Genomic DNA, 17,352 nt, shown 5'->3' with positions numbered 1-17,352 from the left:
AATTCTGGTATTTTACTGACCTCTACTGGTCGTTTTACACCAAGGCAGTTAAATAGAGGCAGTTGAACAAACAGAATGCAATTCTGGTATTTTACTGACCTCTGCTGGTCGTTTTCTATCAAGACAGTTGAATAGAGGCAGTTGAACAGAAAAAAAAGTCCCTAAGCGGAAGCAGACAAGTCCTAGAGCTGGTCTCTAGAGCCCATAAAGTGAATACACATATAAGTATATACTAAAGTATATACAAGAGGTCTCGAATGTTCGACCTAAAAACAAATGGCAAAGCCTATCGGTCTGGCTTTAATGTGCTAACACATGAAAAGTCATGCTGTTTAGCACATGAATGCCAGATCTATTGGCTTTACAAATACTGGAGGGAAAAAAAGAGAAGAGAAAGCCTAACAGTGAGAAAACCAGCATACACCTGCACCTAACAATCTTGAATTCTGTTATTGCTCTTTCCCTCCCTTCTGGGCAATGCTACACAGTCCAGCTTGAAACTCTATCAAAGCTGGGAAACTGACTATTCTAACTGGCAAACACTTTTACTTCTCACTTTCTCAGAATATTACTAACCCCTATACAAGTTTTCCACAAATGCACTCATGATTAGGGTTAGCTATCCATATAGAGAAAGTGTAAGGTTCACACCTAACCTAAGGAATGCAATTCGTCTATAGAGTCATTTAAAAAGTGCAAAACATGTTGACCATGAAAATAAGACACAGGGGGCCTTAATAGCTCCTACAGTTCCCTTATTTTTTTTTAATCATGTGCTCCAGAGACAACAATAAAGACGTTCTATCCACCCTATGTACAATTTTAAATTCACTGGTTAACTACCTCACACATGAATTCATTCCATAAAGAGCTCATTGTGATCTCATCAGCAACAGTGTTTGAAGGAGAAGAAGTGGCTCATATGATGAAGCATGCCACCTAATGTTCAAAGCACATCTGTCTTTAGGATAATAGGAAAACAATCCGTGCTTGTATAGTTATGTCTTCAACGTTTCGATCTGGATAATAAGTGTGGCAATTAAAGACCTAACTGGCAGGTTTTCATCAGCACATAAAAGAAGGACCGTGAGCAACCTTCAGTGGTGTGGAGGAGTCATGCACAATCTGAGAGCATGGATGGGCCAATAGGTTCCTTATCTAGTCTTGCGTGCAGGCGGAAGATCCAATAAAGTTTAAGAATCCAAGTGTACTACCTATTCACAGCAAACTTAATGTGAATTCATGGATAGAAGAGTCTATAAATGAATGAATCAGATTTGGTCACTGGCTTGTGTGTATAGTGTCAGGTTCAGAGACATCCCTAACTACTCAAAAAGAGGGGTCACTAGCTGAAAGGTATTCAAGTTACAAGCATCATTTGCCTCACTCAGTAATAGAGCAACTGTGCTCAGTGATCCATTCGACGACATAACTATACAAGCCTGGATTGTTTTCTTATTATCCTAAAAACAGATGTGCTTTGTTTGATCAGCCTCTTTTTCTTATATGGATATATTTTGTAAATATTTGAGACCTTTCCTGACAGGATTACTGCAGTGACACTGTCCTTGCCGCTGCTCTTATTGTTGTCTATAACTTTCAGATTCATCTTTTTCTCTTCTTACACATCACTTGAGCACTCCTACAAGTGCTTTCTCTCATGCACTTAAAGGAGCAACCAAAATGCATTAATTGTATGCAAATGCGTTTTTTTGTTAAAAGAAATATAAAGAATTGAATTGATATTCATAGTATAGTGTCCATTTGTTTTTTCCCTCTCTCTCTTTTGTCTATCAATTATGGTTGATGTAAATACAATATTGAGTATTGTGTCTATTATTATATATCATTACCAATTGTTTTCTGTATCGGGAATGAAGGTAGGGAAAGGATGGGGAATGCAAACTGGGGAAGGAAAGAGAAAATAAACACTCTTTTATGTCTGGAGCTTAATCCTGTGCTTGGTGGTGCTATGCTTTCCTGGGCCCTGGACAAATGCACTGGGACCGGGGGGTGGAGGCAACCAACACCAGGAGCCACGGAACTCATCTGGGGAGTAGGGGACACGTCAGCAGGTAACAGCAATCCCCCACAGGGATAAAGAAGCAGAGGTATAGTATCATCTCTGGGGAGTACTGTAGTAGGGGAGCCACTGAAGACGGCGGGGGAACCGTGAGATCACTGGTGGCAAAAAGTGGGGCAGCATACCCGAGTGTGGGGTCCCGCAGTGTGGTGATCTCAGGTTCGGGGCTTAGAATAGGTGCAGCCAACCCAAAGTCACTACACAGGATAGAGGTGCATTAGGAGGATGATGGGTGGGGAAGTCCTTCCACCGGCAAGCCACAGAGGAGATGCGGCAGCAAAAGCCAGAAACAAAATGGGCAGAACATGGGACTAGAGGTGGTAGAATCAACCATTAGTGGGTTGTCATCTGCTTGGGCTGTGAACAGGAGCTTTCTGGCTCCCATACTCCTATTTAGGGTCTCAACCACCTGGCTAAGGCCATTGCAGACGGACTCCCTGTGCCATGAGGACTGGGGATGATGTGGCCTCTGACAAGGAGAGGGCCAGGACCTGCCACTCTCCAAGCATGGTGTGTCAGTCGTGGTATCCAGGGTAGCTCTTGCAGTAATCCGGGAAAGCCTCCGGTTCTCCCAGATCAAACAATGTCCGAGTTCTCCGTCCTAGTTAACTTTTATTTTCTCTGGGTCGAACAGGACATATTTGAAGTCCCAGCGATGAAGCCGGGGTTGCAGCACCACAAATTTCTTGCGTTTGTTGTTGGTAGCGTGCGAGTAGTCTGCTGCAAAGGTGATGCTGTGGCCCTCATAGACCAGCAGAGTTGGTGCTTGCTTCGCCACAAGAAGGACAACTCAGGCATGCTGGTGGCGCAGGAGCCAAGCAGTAATCGGGGGTTGTCTTGCATTGTAGCATGGGAGAAGATCCTATATGCCCTCTGAAACTCCAAGGGTTCAGAGAAGCGGACATCAAGCATCTTGGGCCTGAAATCTTTCAGGAAGACCAGCAAGTGGCCCCCTTCTGCCCCTTCCTGAAACCCAAAAGTATGGATATTGTCCCTTCAAGGCCTGCATTCCAAGTCTGTAACTTTGTTGAGGAGAAAATCAATGGCCTTTCCCCAATCCAGTAAGGTGTTGTACTGCGAGTCCAATTGGTCCACTCGAGCATCCAAGGTGTCCAAATGAGTGTGAAAGGCAGTCACCTCAGTCCAAAGGGACTTCACCTTCACAGTGAAGTCAGTCATTTTATCATTCATGGTGGAGAGGACGGCTCCAATGGCAGAATTCTCCTTCATCCACGCATCTATACTCTTTGAGGAGATGGAGCGCTGCACTGATGATAAAGCGCAGGTGTCCTGGGACTTAGTGCGTGCTACTGCCTCTGAGAAAAGCAATTGGCATGCCGCAGGTTTAGGTGGCAGCATGAAGAAGCGGCAGAAGATTCTAAGTGACCCACCTGACAGAGGTTCCCAACCTCTGTCAGGTGGGTCACTTAGATGCTTCTGCCGCTGTTGGGTTGCTGGTGGTGGGCAGGCACCCCTACAGGAAGATCTGGGAGCAGAGGGTCAGGACCAAAAGGGGAAGCCAAGTGCTCTGCATGTTTGTCGTTGGCCACCTGCACAACTCTACGAGGGGCACCCCTTGTGGGTTGGTTAATCCGTGAAGGGCCATAGCATGCACAGCACTCTAGTAGGAGTGCCTGAAGCAGTAAATTTGAATTCCATAGGGCCTCTAAAGCAGTACTGTGGAATAAGGCTTAGTGCAGGAGGAAGTGACAAGTGACTATAGGCCACAAGACGCCATCCTCGACGTGGGTTATGCAGGTATCATGGTATGGCTGGCATGCACAGCAGAGTGGGGCTCATGCACTCACCTCCCTTCACCTCAGGAATCTCAGGTGTAGGGGCTGCCAGCCAGGTCTCAACTAAGGGCACAGTAGGAGCACGCCAGAGCCAAATGTCTGATGTGGTCTCATAGTCACTGAGCAAAGAAGAAGATTTGCAGGTGCCACTTCAGGAGGGAAACAAGAGCCAGGATCAGTGGATGAGGCAAGGGGAGCCTAGGAGGTGGCGAGTGTCCCAAGAATGCCACAGGCACACCAGGCACAATTACAGGAGAGAGCAGGCAGCCTCTGATGAAGTTGAAGATGCTCCCAGCAGTCTCCACCAGAGACGCAGGTCAGAAGGTATGTGGGCAGTTGGACAGGTCCTACGATTAGACATACTGTCATGTCAGCAGATGGCACCCAGGCACTTTCAGCAGGACTGTAGGCAACAAGATTGGGGCACCTTGAAGGGGTTGGCTGTGAAGCAGTCTTGCGGTCAACAGTGGTAAAAGAGGCAGCCACTGTGGCAGTCCGGAACTGAGGTGGGTCCATAAAGCTGCCACAATCGTCTAGAGCAGCGGTTAGGTCCAGGCGGCACGCCCACTGCAGCGACGCTGCCGATTGAGGCTTGGTGGAAGCTCCAGTGGCTCCTTCGCTCCCCAGGTGAGTCTTAAGTGGGCCCCACTTCCCCCCCTCCCACCCCCCCCCCAGATCGAGAGCCAGAAGGCCCTCAAATTAACTGTATTGTGGACCACAGGGTGTGGCACCAGGTGGGACCACAAGCAGGGTGCCGCTATCTCGGTCCGCACCAAGTTCGCCCCCCCCCCCATCCCCCCCATCTGATCCTGCTCAATGAAAGTCATTATACCTGAATTATAAACAACCAGGACTACAAAGGGACTAGGACAAAATGTGTCCTTTCTCTTTTAGGTATCATAGCTCCACTCCCCTCAAGATGTGCAAATGGGGAAGAGATCACTCACTGTTTACAAACATTTAGACATGCATCACCCGGTCCCTCTGTAATTATAGGTTTGCCACAATTCTGTGAAAAAGCTTTGCCCACGTGCAAGGGGTATTCTTCGACCTTAGGCCCTGCGATTGGAAAGGTAGAGTCTGTGATTAAAATAGAGAACAGGATTGGACCTAGTGTCCAGAGGGAGGGTACAACCAATAATTAAATGTTCTAATTTAACCCACAAGCTTTGCTATGCCAGTGAAAGAAGTTGTCTGAGTGAGTTTCCCTGCCTGGAAGAAGGTTAGATGGCCTCAATCCTTTTGGAATACTGGTAGTTTGTACAATGTTAAATTGCTTTAGAATGCTATAACAGACTATTTTCTTAGTGATGGAGTACATTCATTTTTCGTTTGGCCATTTTTACTATTTTCCTGTGTGGAAATTGACAGAGTCAGCAGAAAAGCATTGAGGACTGCAGTAAGGACTACGTGTGCAGCATCATTTGGCACATTTGATCAAGTGCACTTCATTTAGGCATTAACTGAGTGTGTTTACTGGACTATCATTATCACCCTGGAAACAGGTGAGGGTTTTTGCCTTGATATTCTTTTATGGGCTGTTTTGGCACAAGTACATTGGCGTACTCAACACATCATCATCTTGTGCTTTATCTGTCCGGGGGCAGTTGTGTTTCTTAAAAAGTTTTCTATTCCTTGTGGAACTAAAATACGGAACTGCAGAATTTTTCAATTAGCCCACCACATGCATTTTGGTAGTCAGGATCTGAACTTTCCATGAAGTGGGTGGAATGGAAGGAATATTTTGAGAATTGCATTGCTGCACTTGATGAGTCAAAGAAAATGTCAGCGGACCGGAAAAAGATTAACTCTCTTGCATTTCTAGGGTCCTGTAGGCTTGAAAACATATAGTCACATGCTGAAAGCTTCAGTTGATGGGTACGTTTATGTGTTTATTGCTGCTTTATAGGATTTGGACAAATATTGTGCACCCAAGGTGTGCATAAAAATGATCAGATTTACATTTTTCTAACGTAAGCAGGATAAAGGCGAGTTAGGTGATGACTATGCAGCTGAGCTAAAAAATAAATGGCCATTGACTCTAAATTTGATGTCATACATGATGATTTCATTAGAGATCAGTTAGTCATGCATGTCAATAATCTGCCAATACAAGAATGACTATGGGTTAATGGAGATTCTCCACTGGAGGAGGTGTTGACCATGGAGCATAAAACAGAAATATCAGGGAGCTGTGCCTCGGAATTAAAGCAATCCAACAAGGAACAGATTTGTGTCTGTAAAGTAATGCCTCACAAAGTGGAGTATGAAAAAAAGAGTAATAATAAAGAAAAACGTGGAAGCAACAACCGGAAGTGCTATCGTTGTGGCAGCAAGGAACACCTTGCTTACAGCAATACATGTTCTACTCTTACGCAGAAGTGCAGTAGCTGTGGCACTATTGGCTATCATCCTATGGTGCGCAAGAAGAAGAAATACAAAGTGAAATATATTTATGAAGGGAAAAGCTTGTGTGATAGTGAACGAGATGAGGAGTCTCTGAAGCTGGACAATGTAATGGATTTGCGAGAAACATTTGTTCTGAATATAGTAGAAGAGAGGAGCCCTGAATGCAATATATCTATAGATGCTGTTTGCACAAAAATCTATGCAGATTTAGGATCACTTTTTACTATAGTCAGTAACAAGATTTGGAGGAACAGATTTGTAGAAAAAATTGGCATTCATCTTTCTCCACCAGATATAAATCCTGAAAGTTTTATCCGAGAAAGGAATGACATTTTATGTTTCAGATTATTATCCCTTTTCTTTAAAGGCAAACAATCCTGGGTTGAATTATATGTGGCTGAAAGAGGACCTTCTGTCCCGGAATGGCAGGATCAAGGCACATTGTTCTGGGCCTGAACAGTGTGGAGAAAGTATTGGTAGTAGACGATGGAAGCTCAGTAGGGATTGAGATGGCAATTTTTTTTCCAAAAGTTCACAAAATGAGAATGGTACATGAAAAGGCATCGAAAGAATTGGAAAAATTTAAGGAAATTGACATTATTGAACCTGTGGAGTGCTCAGACTGGAATTCTCTGGTGGTTATAGCATGCCACAGTAATGGCAACATTTTTATCAATCGATTTCCTTTACCTAAAATCAGAGTGATGGTGTCAAGTCTGAAGGGGGCCACATGGTTTTTAACTATTAATCTCTCCAGCGCATATCATCAGGTTTTTCTTACACCAAGGTTCAGGCAGATAACAGCATTCATCATGCCATTTTGGGTGGTTTCAGTTTAACTGTATGCTATTTGGCCTTCTGGTAGTGGCGGTTTTTGAATGGCTCATGCACAATTTGTTTGGGAAGGAGTGAGGAGTACTCTATTTCCAGGAAAACATTTTTGTCTTTGGGGAAAATAGAGCAAAGCATGAAAGGATGTTGCAGAAAGAGTTCAGTATACTGAAAAGCAAAGGTTTGACTGTGGAGCTGAGTAAGTGCAGGTTTTCAAAGAGGAGAGTGGCTTATTTGGGACATGAAATTGGAGAAGGGGAGGTTAAACCCAAGCTCTCCTTGATAATTGCAATCACTGGGGCTCCACCTCCCACAAACAAGGAAGAGGTAAGGTCATTCCTGTGGATGGAAGAGTTTTGTCCTAAATTGAGCCCCAATTTTTCAGAAAAGATGTTTAACATTAGGCAGTTGCTTAAGTTTGAAGTTTGTGTGGGATGCGTTGTGTGAAGAGGATTTCTATTACATTAGGGGTTACCTAGAAAAAGTTTCTACTCTGAGCAGTTTTGACCCCAGTTTGGAGAGCTATGTGACAACTGAAGCCAGTAATAAAGGGCTGGGGCAGCTCTTACAAAGAAAGATGCAGAAGGAAAGCAGGCCTGGGCGTAGTTCGTGGAGTTTTGCTACGCGAAAGTGGAGGAATGCAATTGCAAACTGCCGTTCGCGATGGTCTTCTCGCCTCTAGGGTAGAAATTCTACCCACGCAGCAGCTCGCGCTCGTAAACTTACCGTTTGCGAGTGCCAATGGGGAAAAAACTTTGCGGCACTACGTGAAGCAGAGTTTTCTGCACTCCGTGAGCTCCACAGAGTGCGGAGTTTAGAAAACTCCACAAACGGAGCAGAGTTCACTGCCCAGGCCTAAAGGAAAGGAGAGTATCATTGTATTTGCATCTCGATCATTGTCTCCATCAGAAGAGAGGTCTTTTGTAATAGAAAAGGAAGCATTGGCTTGTGCATGGGCCATTGACCATTTTCGTGCCTTTATGTGGGGTAGACCGATTATTAATCGGTGTGATCATAAGCCCTTAGTTACGTTGCTCACTACTATGAGGAGTATTACCGCATCGGCCAGAAGTGCGAGGTAGTTGATATGAATTAAGGATTACATTTAGAGCATTGTATATGTTCCAAGGAAGGACAACCTGTTGGCAGATTGTTAGTCCAGAATGCCATGTCCTTTAGAAGTGTTTGGAGGATGACCCTTGGAATGATTCTGAAGTTGCTTTGCTTCATGATTCAGAGCATCAAACAGAAAAATTTGGAGTAAAAACAGAAGGAGGATAACATTTTGCAAAATATTTTCAAGTACATGTCTGATGGTTGGCCTAAAAAGGAATTTTTGCCAGATGAGTGGAGACCGTTTTGTGAGATCAGGTCAGAGTTGTCAGTGAACAGAGATATTGTTTTTAGAGGTTGCAAGATTATTCCTCCATTTGAGATGCAGAACATCATTTTGGATCTTTGTCTTGAGGGCCATTTTGGTATAGTAAGGACCAAAACAGTTGTAAAGGAGTCTTTTTGGTGGTCTGGAGTTGATAAAGCAGTGGAAAGGTCCATCCAGAATTGTGGTATTTGTTCTTCATCAGATAAAACATTGAGTACTTTACGACTACCCATGAGTGAGGGTTTAATTCCCAAACAACCATGGGAGAGTGTAACAGTGGATTTGTGGGTCCTTTGGGTGAAGCACAGAAGTATGTGATTGTATTGGTAGATCTGTTCAACAAAATGCTTATGGTGGACATATTCCAGAGGGTAGAAACTGCCACTGTGTTAGAATTATTTAACAAGATGTTTTGTTCAGAAGGGATTCCGGCTGTACTCCTGAGTGATAATGGAGTGCAGTTTGTTTCCAATGCGGCTAAAACATATTTTGAAAGGGTAGGTGTGAGGCATAAGACCACCTCTCTCTATAATTCCAGTGGAAATGTCACAGTGGAGATATTTAACCACATGATCAAGGGGGTTATTTAGGATGCTGTTAGTAAAGGGTGTGACTGGAGGATTGCAAAAAAAAAGGAAGTGGGGGCTTACAGAGTGACTAAGAATAATTTGACAGTTATGACTCCATTTGTTATGATGAGCGGAAGGATTCCCAGGTGTAAATTTACACCGAAGGATTGTGTGAAAGTACTGTTGAGAAATGGTCACCTTAGCTGGTAAAAAAAAGGTTGGAGGAAGCAAATTGGTCCACATTAAGGTCGGTGTTTGGGTGTGGATCAGAAAACCAATTATGGCACCTAAGGGCAATAGTCATTTTTTTCATCCTGAAAAAGTGGTGGGAATTGTAAAGAATGTAGATTTAAAAAAATCCAATGTTGCATGGATTAGTTCACAATGGTTAACCACATCTGAATACAAGTGAGGCCACTTCTGTTAAGGCCCATGGCCTCTGCTCAATCTGCATACATTAATGGGCTGGCGCAGTGAGAGATTGGGAATTACACTTCCACCCCATTGGTAAAAGGGAGGTAATAGAGACCAATCTGCCTCCAGAAAGGCTGCTCAGGCCCCCAGTGGGCCGCTGGCGGCATCTGAACAGCACAGACAGAGCCACCACGCCGGACAAAAAAGCATCCCACAATTGCAACTCAGGTACTGGCCCATTGCTCGTTGCTTGAGTGCCCGCCTTACCAATCCGACCCTGCATGTGCTAGTGCCTGCCCATACAGGCTGAACCCTAAAAATGAAGAAAGGTCTATGACTCTCAAGTTCAGGTGATTCAGTTTCATTCAGGCGCAGTTCTCCTTTGGACAGCCTCTTACAAGAGGGTTAGTCAATCTGATTACATTAAGACCGTACTTGTATATGCTGCTGCAATCACGTCTACAGAGTGAAGAATACTACACTGAGTCTCAAAAGTGTCCTGCCTTCACATGTTGTGACCACCAGAGAGGTTCAGTGAGCCAAACGCCTATGCCTTGCTGCACAATAGGTGGAGTAGACTGTGTGAAGGAATCCTGTCTCTAACTTCCATTCTGGGCAATGTACACTTCCTGGAGTGGAGTGTTGGCATTGCATAGCCAAGTAAAGTTGTCTGAATGTTCCAGAAAGTCCTCTGCTGTTATGCTGAGTAACCAACAGTATGTCTTCTGAAGTAAGTAGAACTTAAAAACATCAGAATGTACCACAAATTGCATTCCTGTGGTTTCTCCACACACATATAAAGGTTTTCTCTAGTTCATTTAAGGCATTTTTAACAGGTAGATATAGATCAATACTATTTCCTCATTGCTGTGCCATTGTTAATTTATGAGCTATAATCTGTCTAAGGAGATTGATGTTGCTTGCCTACTCTTGCAAACAGAGAGATAATGTGTACTGCGGTTCTCTAAAAAAACGGTCAGCTCTCTTTGTCATAACTACACAACGTGCTTTGCATAGCTTTGATTTATAAACCTGTGCTCAACTTTATAGTCCACATTATAGGTGAATTAGAAAATGACATTGACACACAGTTCTTCATAATAATTGAGCGTGTGCGTCTAGCTTGGTGTTCTATTAATGCCTTATCATGAGCTAAACTCACATTTTAGATTACAGTTCTCTGCTCTGTCTTTTGGTGTTTCATAATATATTACACTTGTCTTTGAAGCTGTTACTATTATCAACTTATCTTCATCTCATTCATTCTCTTTAGTATCCATTAGCTTTTTATCTTATTATGTTATGCTTTTCACCTTGCACTGACTGTTCTTCATTTTACTTATTCACCTTCACACTGTCTCCGTTTTAGACTGCTACATTCTCTACGATATGGAGTTTACTGTCTGTACCTAATCTTTCATATCATGTTATTTACTCCTCCATAAACACACATTTGAAAGAATATTTCAGTTCAGCTCTCTCGCATTTCTCCAACAGGATATGAGCCGAGGTAAAATGTAAATATTCTTTTTGGGTGACCATGGAGTTTTGTTCGGCAGTTGGACTCCAGGTTAAGCTCTTTGAATAAAAGTGGTATATAAACAATATATCAATGTTTGGTTCTTTAACAGATAACCAACAACAAGTCCAAAACATATTTAGAAATTGAGGCTTAGTCTGTGCCGAAAAGAGTAACAGAACCAAAGCTAAAATGGAGAGGATGGGAGACCATCTTCTCTCAAGATGCCCTCAGAATTGAGCTGATAAGTCTTTTGGTCCTTTCATGCAGTGTTTCCAGAATCCAAAACTTAACAAATCTGGTCCTGTGATCTGTCCAGTTAATTTATCCTAATCAATTATGATTCAAGGTCCAAGTTGTCACATCAAATTCTACAGAAGTAGTTTGTTACAAAAAGTTTAAAAATTACCAAAAGTGTAGATTTTCTTCTGTGTCACATCAGTTACCACACAACCTTATGTTTTGTTTTTCCTTAATCAAAGGTCTTCGACGGCAAATATATAAACTGTACTTATGAACATTTTCACTCACCAAACACAAAAGGTTAACAACAGGCATACCTCACATAGAACCTACATTGATGTTCAGCAACTACGTTCATATGGGAAGTCTTGATGAAAATAGGTGTAAAATATGCCAGCCATGACAGATATTTTCCAAGGAAGACCCTAACATAAGTAGATGATTAAGCTTCCAGAACCGGATTAAAACTGAATATTTTATTTTACTGGCTGGCCAAATTCAAAGTACAGAGCTCATGGCAAAGGTGTTTAATGGGACCCCTTTAAATATTGTCCGCCCTGGTTCCCCCCCTTTTGTTGTATAAAGGTGTTTAATGGCCATACAAATGGCACAGTTTTAAATGTAATAAAAGTGGGATGAGTAAGATATGTGACACTGAACTACTATAAAATTTGGAACCACCAACATAACAAGCATCTAAAAGTTTTGTGGAGAATAATTAATGGCAGGCTACGCTTTGCTTACCTCTCGGGTAACTCTTCCATTGTTATCGAAGTCATACAGTGTGAAGGTCCACTCTTGCCTGTTATCTTCCTCTACAGACACATCACATTCCAATTCCTAGGAGACAGGCAAAGAGCAACGGTTACCCACAAAAATATTCTTCCTTAGAATCGTAGATTCATTGGGATTTACTTAAGAGCTGAATGAATGCGCCTTGTGAAAGGACATTCCTTCCCCACCAAGCACCCACTATGGAGTGTACGGGCAAAGGGCGCGAGCATCAAATGATGGAAACAGAAAACAGACTCTCACTCAATCAGCCCAGCCAGCTGAATGGTACCCTCAGATTTCCTTTCAAGGTCCAGGCACCCTGAGGCCGGCAGTCACAACAAGCCCAACAAGAAAGTTACAGTGCCATTCAAATTAAAGCCACTGTACACAGGGAAAGTAAACAGCTTCAAATAGATTTGGCTCAAGATAGCTCAACATACCTGGTTGATCCCTCGACTTGAAACCAATTCCCTACAGCAGTAAACAGTTCCCCGCTTTCTCCCCTACCGAGTTCAAAGGAAGCCTTCGCTCAGTTGTAACAAGCCCTGCTAAAAGATGCCAAGTGCCCCTCACTCCTGTGGAAACACAGCCTCCGATTGCACAAACATTCCCAGCAGCTCTGAAAGCCAAATCGCATTCACCTCACATCTAGGCGGTCTCTCTTGACACACACGCGTTTCACATTCTTTTATCCAGGGCCTTAAAAAAAGCATTTTCCGTCCTCCAGGGCTCCAGCAGGAGCGCGTCTAGAAACCTCTAAGTCGCCGAACAAGGAAACCTCCTCAGTTTTTGGGCCCCTGCCACATATTAATAGTTTCCCGTCCCACACTGCCTAGCACGAGATGTTTATATGAGGATGTGCCCTGCTTGGTTAATAACATGGCACCCTTCCCTGCGTTAGTCATGGTCCGTGTACCAAGTTCTAACCTTGATGGCATGCCAAGAACTAAAATGGAACAAATGCGGGCTTTACTTCTGCAGAGTTCCGCTTTTAACCTGCACCCACCAACTGGCAAGGGCCTTCCAGCTTCCATGGTGGGGGGAGGAGGGGGGGGGGGCTGTGTTAGTGGTGATTTTTTCTCAGACTTTTCAGCGCAATGGAAAAAAAATAATAAAACATAAATTGGTCTCCCCTGCTAGCTGCGGCTGTTCTAATGTCCGGCGGTAGTGGGTTTTATTTACCAGGCACACTACGATCTCTATTAAAGTTGTGATTTTTGCTCTTGAGGTAACAGTAATATTGAATAAGGAAGTTATAATTCTTAAAATAAAATGAAAAATACAATTTGAAAGTGGCTTAAGTTTCTAGTGGAGCTGATAATATCCACTGGCCAATTTCAGTGGTTTTTAGTTTCATTTATAGCTGAAAAGACACGTCCATAAATGTGCATTTTCCCGTGAATGAATGCGTTTTTTAATTTCTTTTTTTCTATTTCTTAAAATTGTAATTTTTTCTCACTAGTAATCTATGAAAAATAATTGTTTATGACCAGTATACGATTCGCGAGCCACCAACATCACACATTTATTACTACAGTGCAATGGTCAGATTCCATTTTATACCTACAATCCAGCCAAACTGTCATGAGACAACCATTGTTCACTGCCTCACGTATTGTATTTACAATCAATTTACACCTGGGAAACAACTTCCTTAATAGTTACAAGCACCCTTCAGTGTGACTTTACCTCGCCATACAAATTTAACTCCTTGTGTCCTGGTATGCTTTTTTTTACCACAAATACTCAAGAAGAATTTGCATGTCATAAGCCATATGTACAGATGTGCAGATTATAATGTGTGATGGTATTACCAATCGTTAACTCTAGTGTAAAAGCGTGGTCAACGTGTTTCTTTCCTTCTATTACCCTTCATAAGCTGTAGGAGCCTTCTACAGGACCTACCTATCCACCTTTGTCTTAACCTGCAAGTATAAAAACACAATATAGAGCTAGACAATCAATGGAAGTGATCATGTAAACTAATTCCACACCTACCACAAGACAGTAGAAGACATTTTTATTTAAGAAGTTTTCTATAGCGCTAGCCAGACCCCAGGGTATCAGAGCGCTTTACAGTAGGTACAGCACAGATAATCAACAGATAAAGAATAGAGGGGAGACATATCCACAGAGGAGCGAAAAAAATAAAAAAATAAATATATATATAATGACATAAGTGAGGAAAAATATATACTGTGTGGGGTGCGATGAAATATCATGTCTCCTATCATCACTACACACAGCACTCGGGATCCTGTAGGAGTGCGAATGCTATGTAAAGAAATCAATTACCCACAGCTGTCACCTTCATGCCTCACTAGAGGCTCATCAGCAGAAAAGGAAACAAACAGGTCTGTGACTATGAGAGACACAGAGAAAGTATAAACAATCACTCCGAGAACATGCCGCTCCATGAAAATCATTTCAAGTTTAAAAAAGGCCAACAGGTCCACTCACAGGTGGTAGGTGTGGTATTAGTCTACAAGATGACTTGCATCGCTTGTACGATTGAAGAAAATCTAGGTTTCAGTGATTAGTTTACAGTGACTTCCTCAAGCCCTGTCTTTCACTCTTCCATTTAAACAACAAGTTATTTTCCTCCAACAAAACCTTGTCATACAAACAAAGACAGAAGGGACCATTCAAAACTGCCCATAATTATATCCTTCCTTAAGGAAAAACATTGGCCCATTTGGAAAGGTTTGAGAGGATTTCTCCTCATTCTTTTCTGAAAAATCATCAAGAGAAGGGATAGCATAACCGCAACCACACACTAATGCTTGACTTGTCATGGTGCCCTACTTCCTGTCCTCTAATCTTCTTCACTCCTTCTAACTTGACTTGAAATATTCACAGATATCATTTATGGTTACAATTCCATGCCACCTCTAATAATGCAATTCCCGCCTATACTCTTAAGAATAATGCTCATGACCCTGTCCCTACTATACACAAGACTATCAGCACACCTCTACAACAAGCATTGCCAAAGGCAATAGGTGTTGCCTTGTGGACCTATCGGCTACGCCAATGCTTTGTGCCGACATTGTTCAAATTTGGCAAAAAAAGAGAACAAAAAGGTGCGTTAAGTTGGGCTGTTGCTAGCTGACTCATTCTATAGGCATGCACATGTGTTATGAGGTATGCATGTGCCTACCTCACCACGCAAGTGTTTGCATACTAAATGATGCAGTTCCATTTTCTTTCTTTTTTTTTATTTATGGATCTCATGTGCAAAAGTGCTTATAGGACCCGACAGCAAATGACAGCTGCTGCTGACCCCCTCAAAAAAAGTAATATTTAATTTATGTATTTCAAGGGCTGCAAGGGACTGGGGAACAATGGAGTTGCGAGTAAGGGATGGGTGAAGGGGAAGCAGCTCAGGCCAGGTATTGGAGGGGAGTTAGCAGCACTCGAGTAAGAGAGTAAGAAAACACAAGTGCTTGTCTGAAGTGCTTAACAAAAAAGAAGGAAGTCGTTCCCTAAATGTGAGCAGTGGAAAGACACAAGTTACCCAATCAAAGTGATATATTGCAAGGAAGGGACAAACACAAGAGCAGGAAGCAAACAAATTAGAGTGACAGTAAAGACAACCACTGGTATATACTGGGCGAGCTCTAGGCCCACTTAAAGATTTTGGTATGGTCTACAATCGGCTTTTGCCTACAGACATTTAAATGCTGTCTGGTAGGCGAGACCTAAAAAGGACCTTTCCCACCCCACCCCACTTAAATTTGGCATCAAAATTCAATTCACTGGGCCCCAAAGCTCAATTCCAAACCTCTTTCCAATTATGCCCAATACCACACTCGCAGGATAGCTAGTCCCTACTCAGCTACAAGTTCACACTGAGCTCTGCAGAATTCACACAAATCCTGGTTCACGGCTTGGAGTTGAATGGGGTCTGTTCATTTAACTGTTGGGTTGATATTTTACTAAAGCAACTCATAGGTGACTATTAGAAGTTCCCACATATGCAAACCGTCCTGCCTCCACCACACAATGAGAGCAGAAAGTGTTCAATTGGGTCACATCCCTCTTTACATTAAAAAAAGAGCAGCAGTCTCATCCAAATGTCAGACTTCGCACTAGTGGATCCATCCCACCATTTAGAAGTTAATTGATAAATGCATTCTTAAGATACATGCACCACTCATACTCTCAAACTTTCTACTCACAGAAATAAGGCAGTAGGACATGTCATACTCCTTTTGACAGAACATCAGGCTATTTTATTGGCCCACCTTCTTCTTAAGTAAGAAATGAAGAAATGATTGAAAAGAAGCGATTGGTCACCTCGAGTTTGTGCCATATGAAAGCTCTCATCACAGCATGAACAATTAGTTTGTCCGATTATTTAAAAGAAGGTTGAGGTCAGTTGATCCTACTCCCTATATGACATGAATGTCACCGAAGGGTGGAAATGCCCTTTAATTCAGGACCCCAAATGCCACCAAATGTGCGAAAACATGGCAATGGTGTATGGGCATGTTAGTCGATGGTGTCTACAGTGTGACTTAAAAAGGAGAAGTTTAAAGACTTCGGGACAAGAAGCGGCCTGTCTTTACATTCTCTCTTTACTAAGTACAAACTATATGCTTGAGGGCAAACCACCCTCTCTTAGCCTTGTTTCACAAGAACTCTGAATTGGCACCATTTACAACCAGGATATGCTGTTTTTCTGCTCTGTATGATCTTAGACAATAGTAATTGTTTTCGTGAGTGCCAAGGGGTTTAGAACGAAATTGCGGATTATACAACAAAAAGATAACTGTGCATGCTATGTGTGATATTTTATTTATTTATTTATTTTATTTAATGCGATTTTATATAGCGCAAACTTTACCCGAAGGTGTCAGAGCGCTTTACATAAGAACCAGTTGCAAAACATAAGGACTTAGGATTACATGCGTTACATAAAAGATACACACAGAAAAAATGTGCAAATGTACAAGATGTAAGGTCACACAAGGAGAAGATACAAACAAAGAAAAATTGCAAAGGTACAAGTAGTAAAGTCACTCAAGGAAGAGATACAAATGGATACACTCTAAGAGTCACATAGGAATGGTAGAGTACAAAGGTCTACTGCATATACCAGTGATTAGAGTTATCTCTATATACATATATACACATAGTAGATGTTCTCAGGTCAAGACCAAAAAAAAAAAAAGGAGAGCAGAGTTCCATTAAGTGGGGTCGGAGGATCGTCATGGGGTAAACGAGGGAAAAGGCTACAGATCGTACAGAATGCAGCAGCCCGCCTAATGCTGAAAATGCCTCGTTATTCATTGGCCACTTCAGCTCTTAAGACCCTGCATTGGCTACCC

The 17,352-nt window shown here is 42.5% G+C and overlaps 1 protein-coding gene across 2 annotated transcripts in view; it reads right to left on the bottom strand.

The window, feature by feature from the left end:
- Nucleotides 1–17,352, bottom strand: part of NKD1 (NKD inhibitor of Wnt signaling pathway 1) — a 177,014-nt gene that overhangs the window by 20,166 nt on the left and 139,496 nt on the right. Inside the window, exon 6 of one of the 2 annotated variants that reach the window (XM_078671067.1) lies at nucleotides 11,990–12,085. The exons of the other annotated variant lie outside the window; for it this stretch is intronic. Coding sequence (XP_078527193.1) covers nucleotides 11,990–12,085 — 96 coding nt within the window. The remainder of the gene's footprint in view (nucleotides 1–11,989; nucleotides 12,086–17,352) is intronic. 2 annotated transcript variants of the gene reach the window in all.

This window comes from Lissotriton helveticus, chromosome 12 (genome assembly GCF_964261635.1).
Source record: "Lissotriton helveticus chromosome 12, aLisHel1.1, whole genome shotgun sequence".
Lineage (NCBI taxonomy): Eukaryota > Metazoa > Chordata > Amphibia > Caudata > Salamandridae > Lissotriton > Lissotriton helveticus.
The sequence above is the reverse complement of the archived record's forward strand: the minus strand, read 5'-3'. Positions and strand labels throughout refer to the sequence as shown.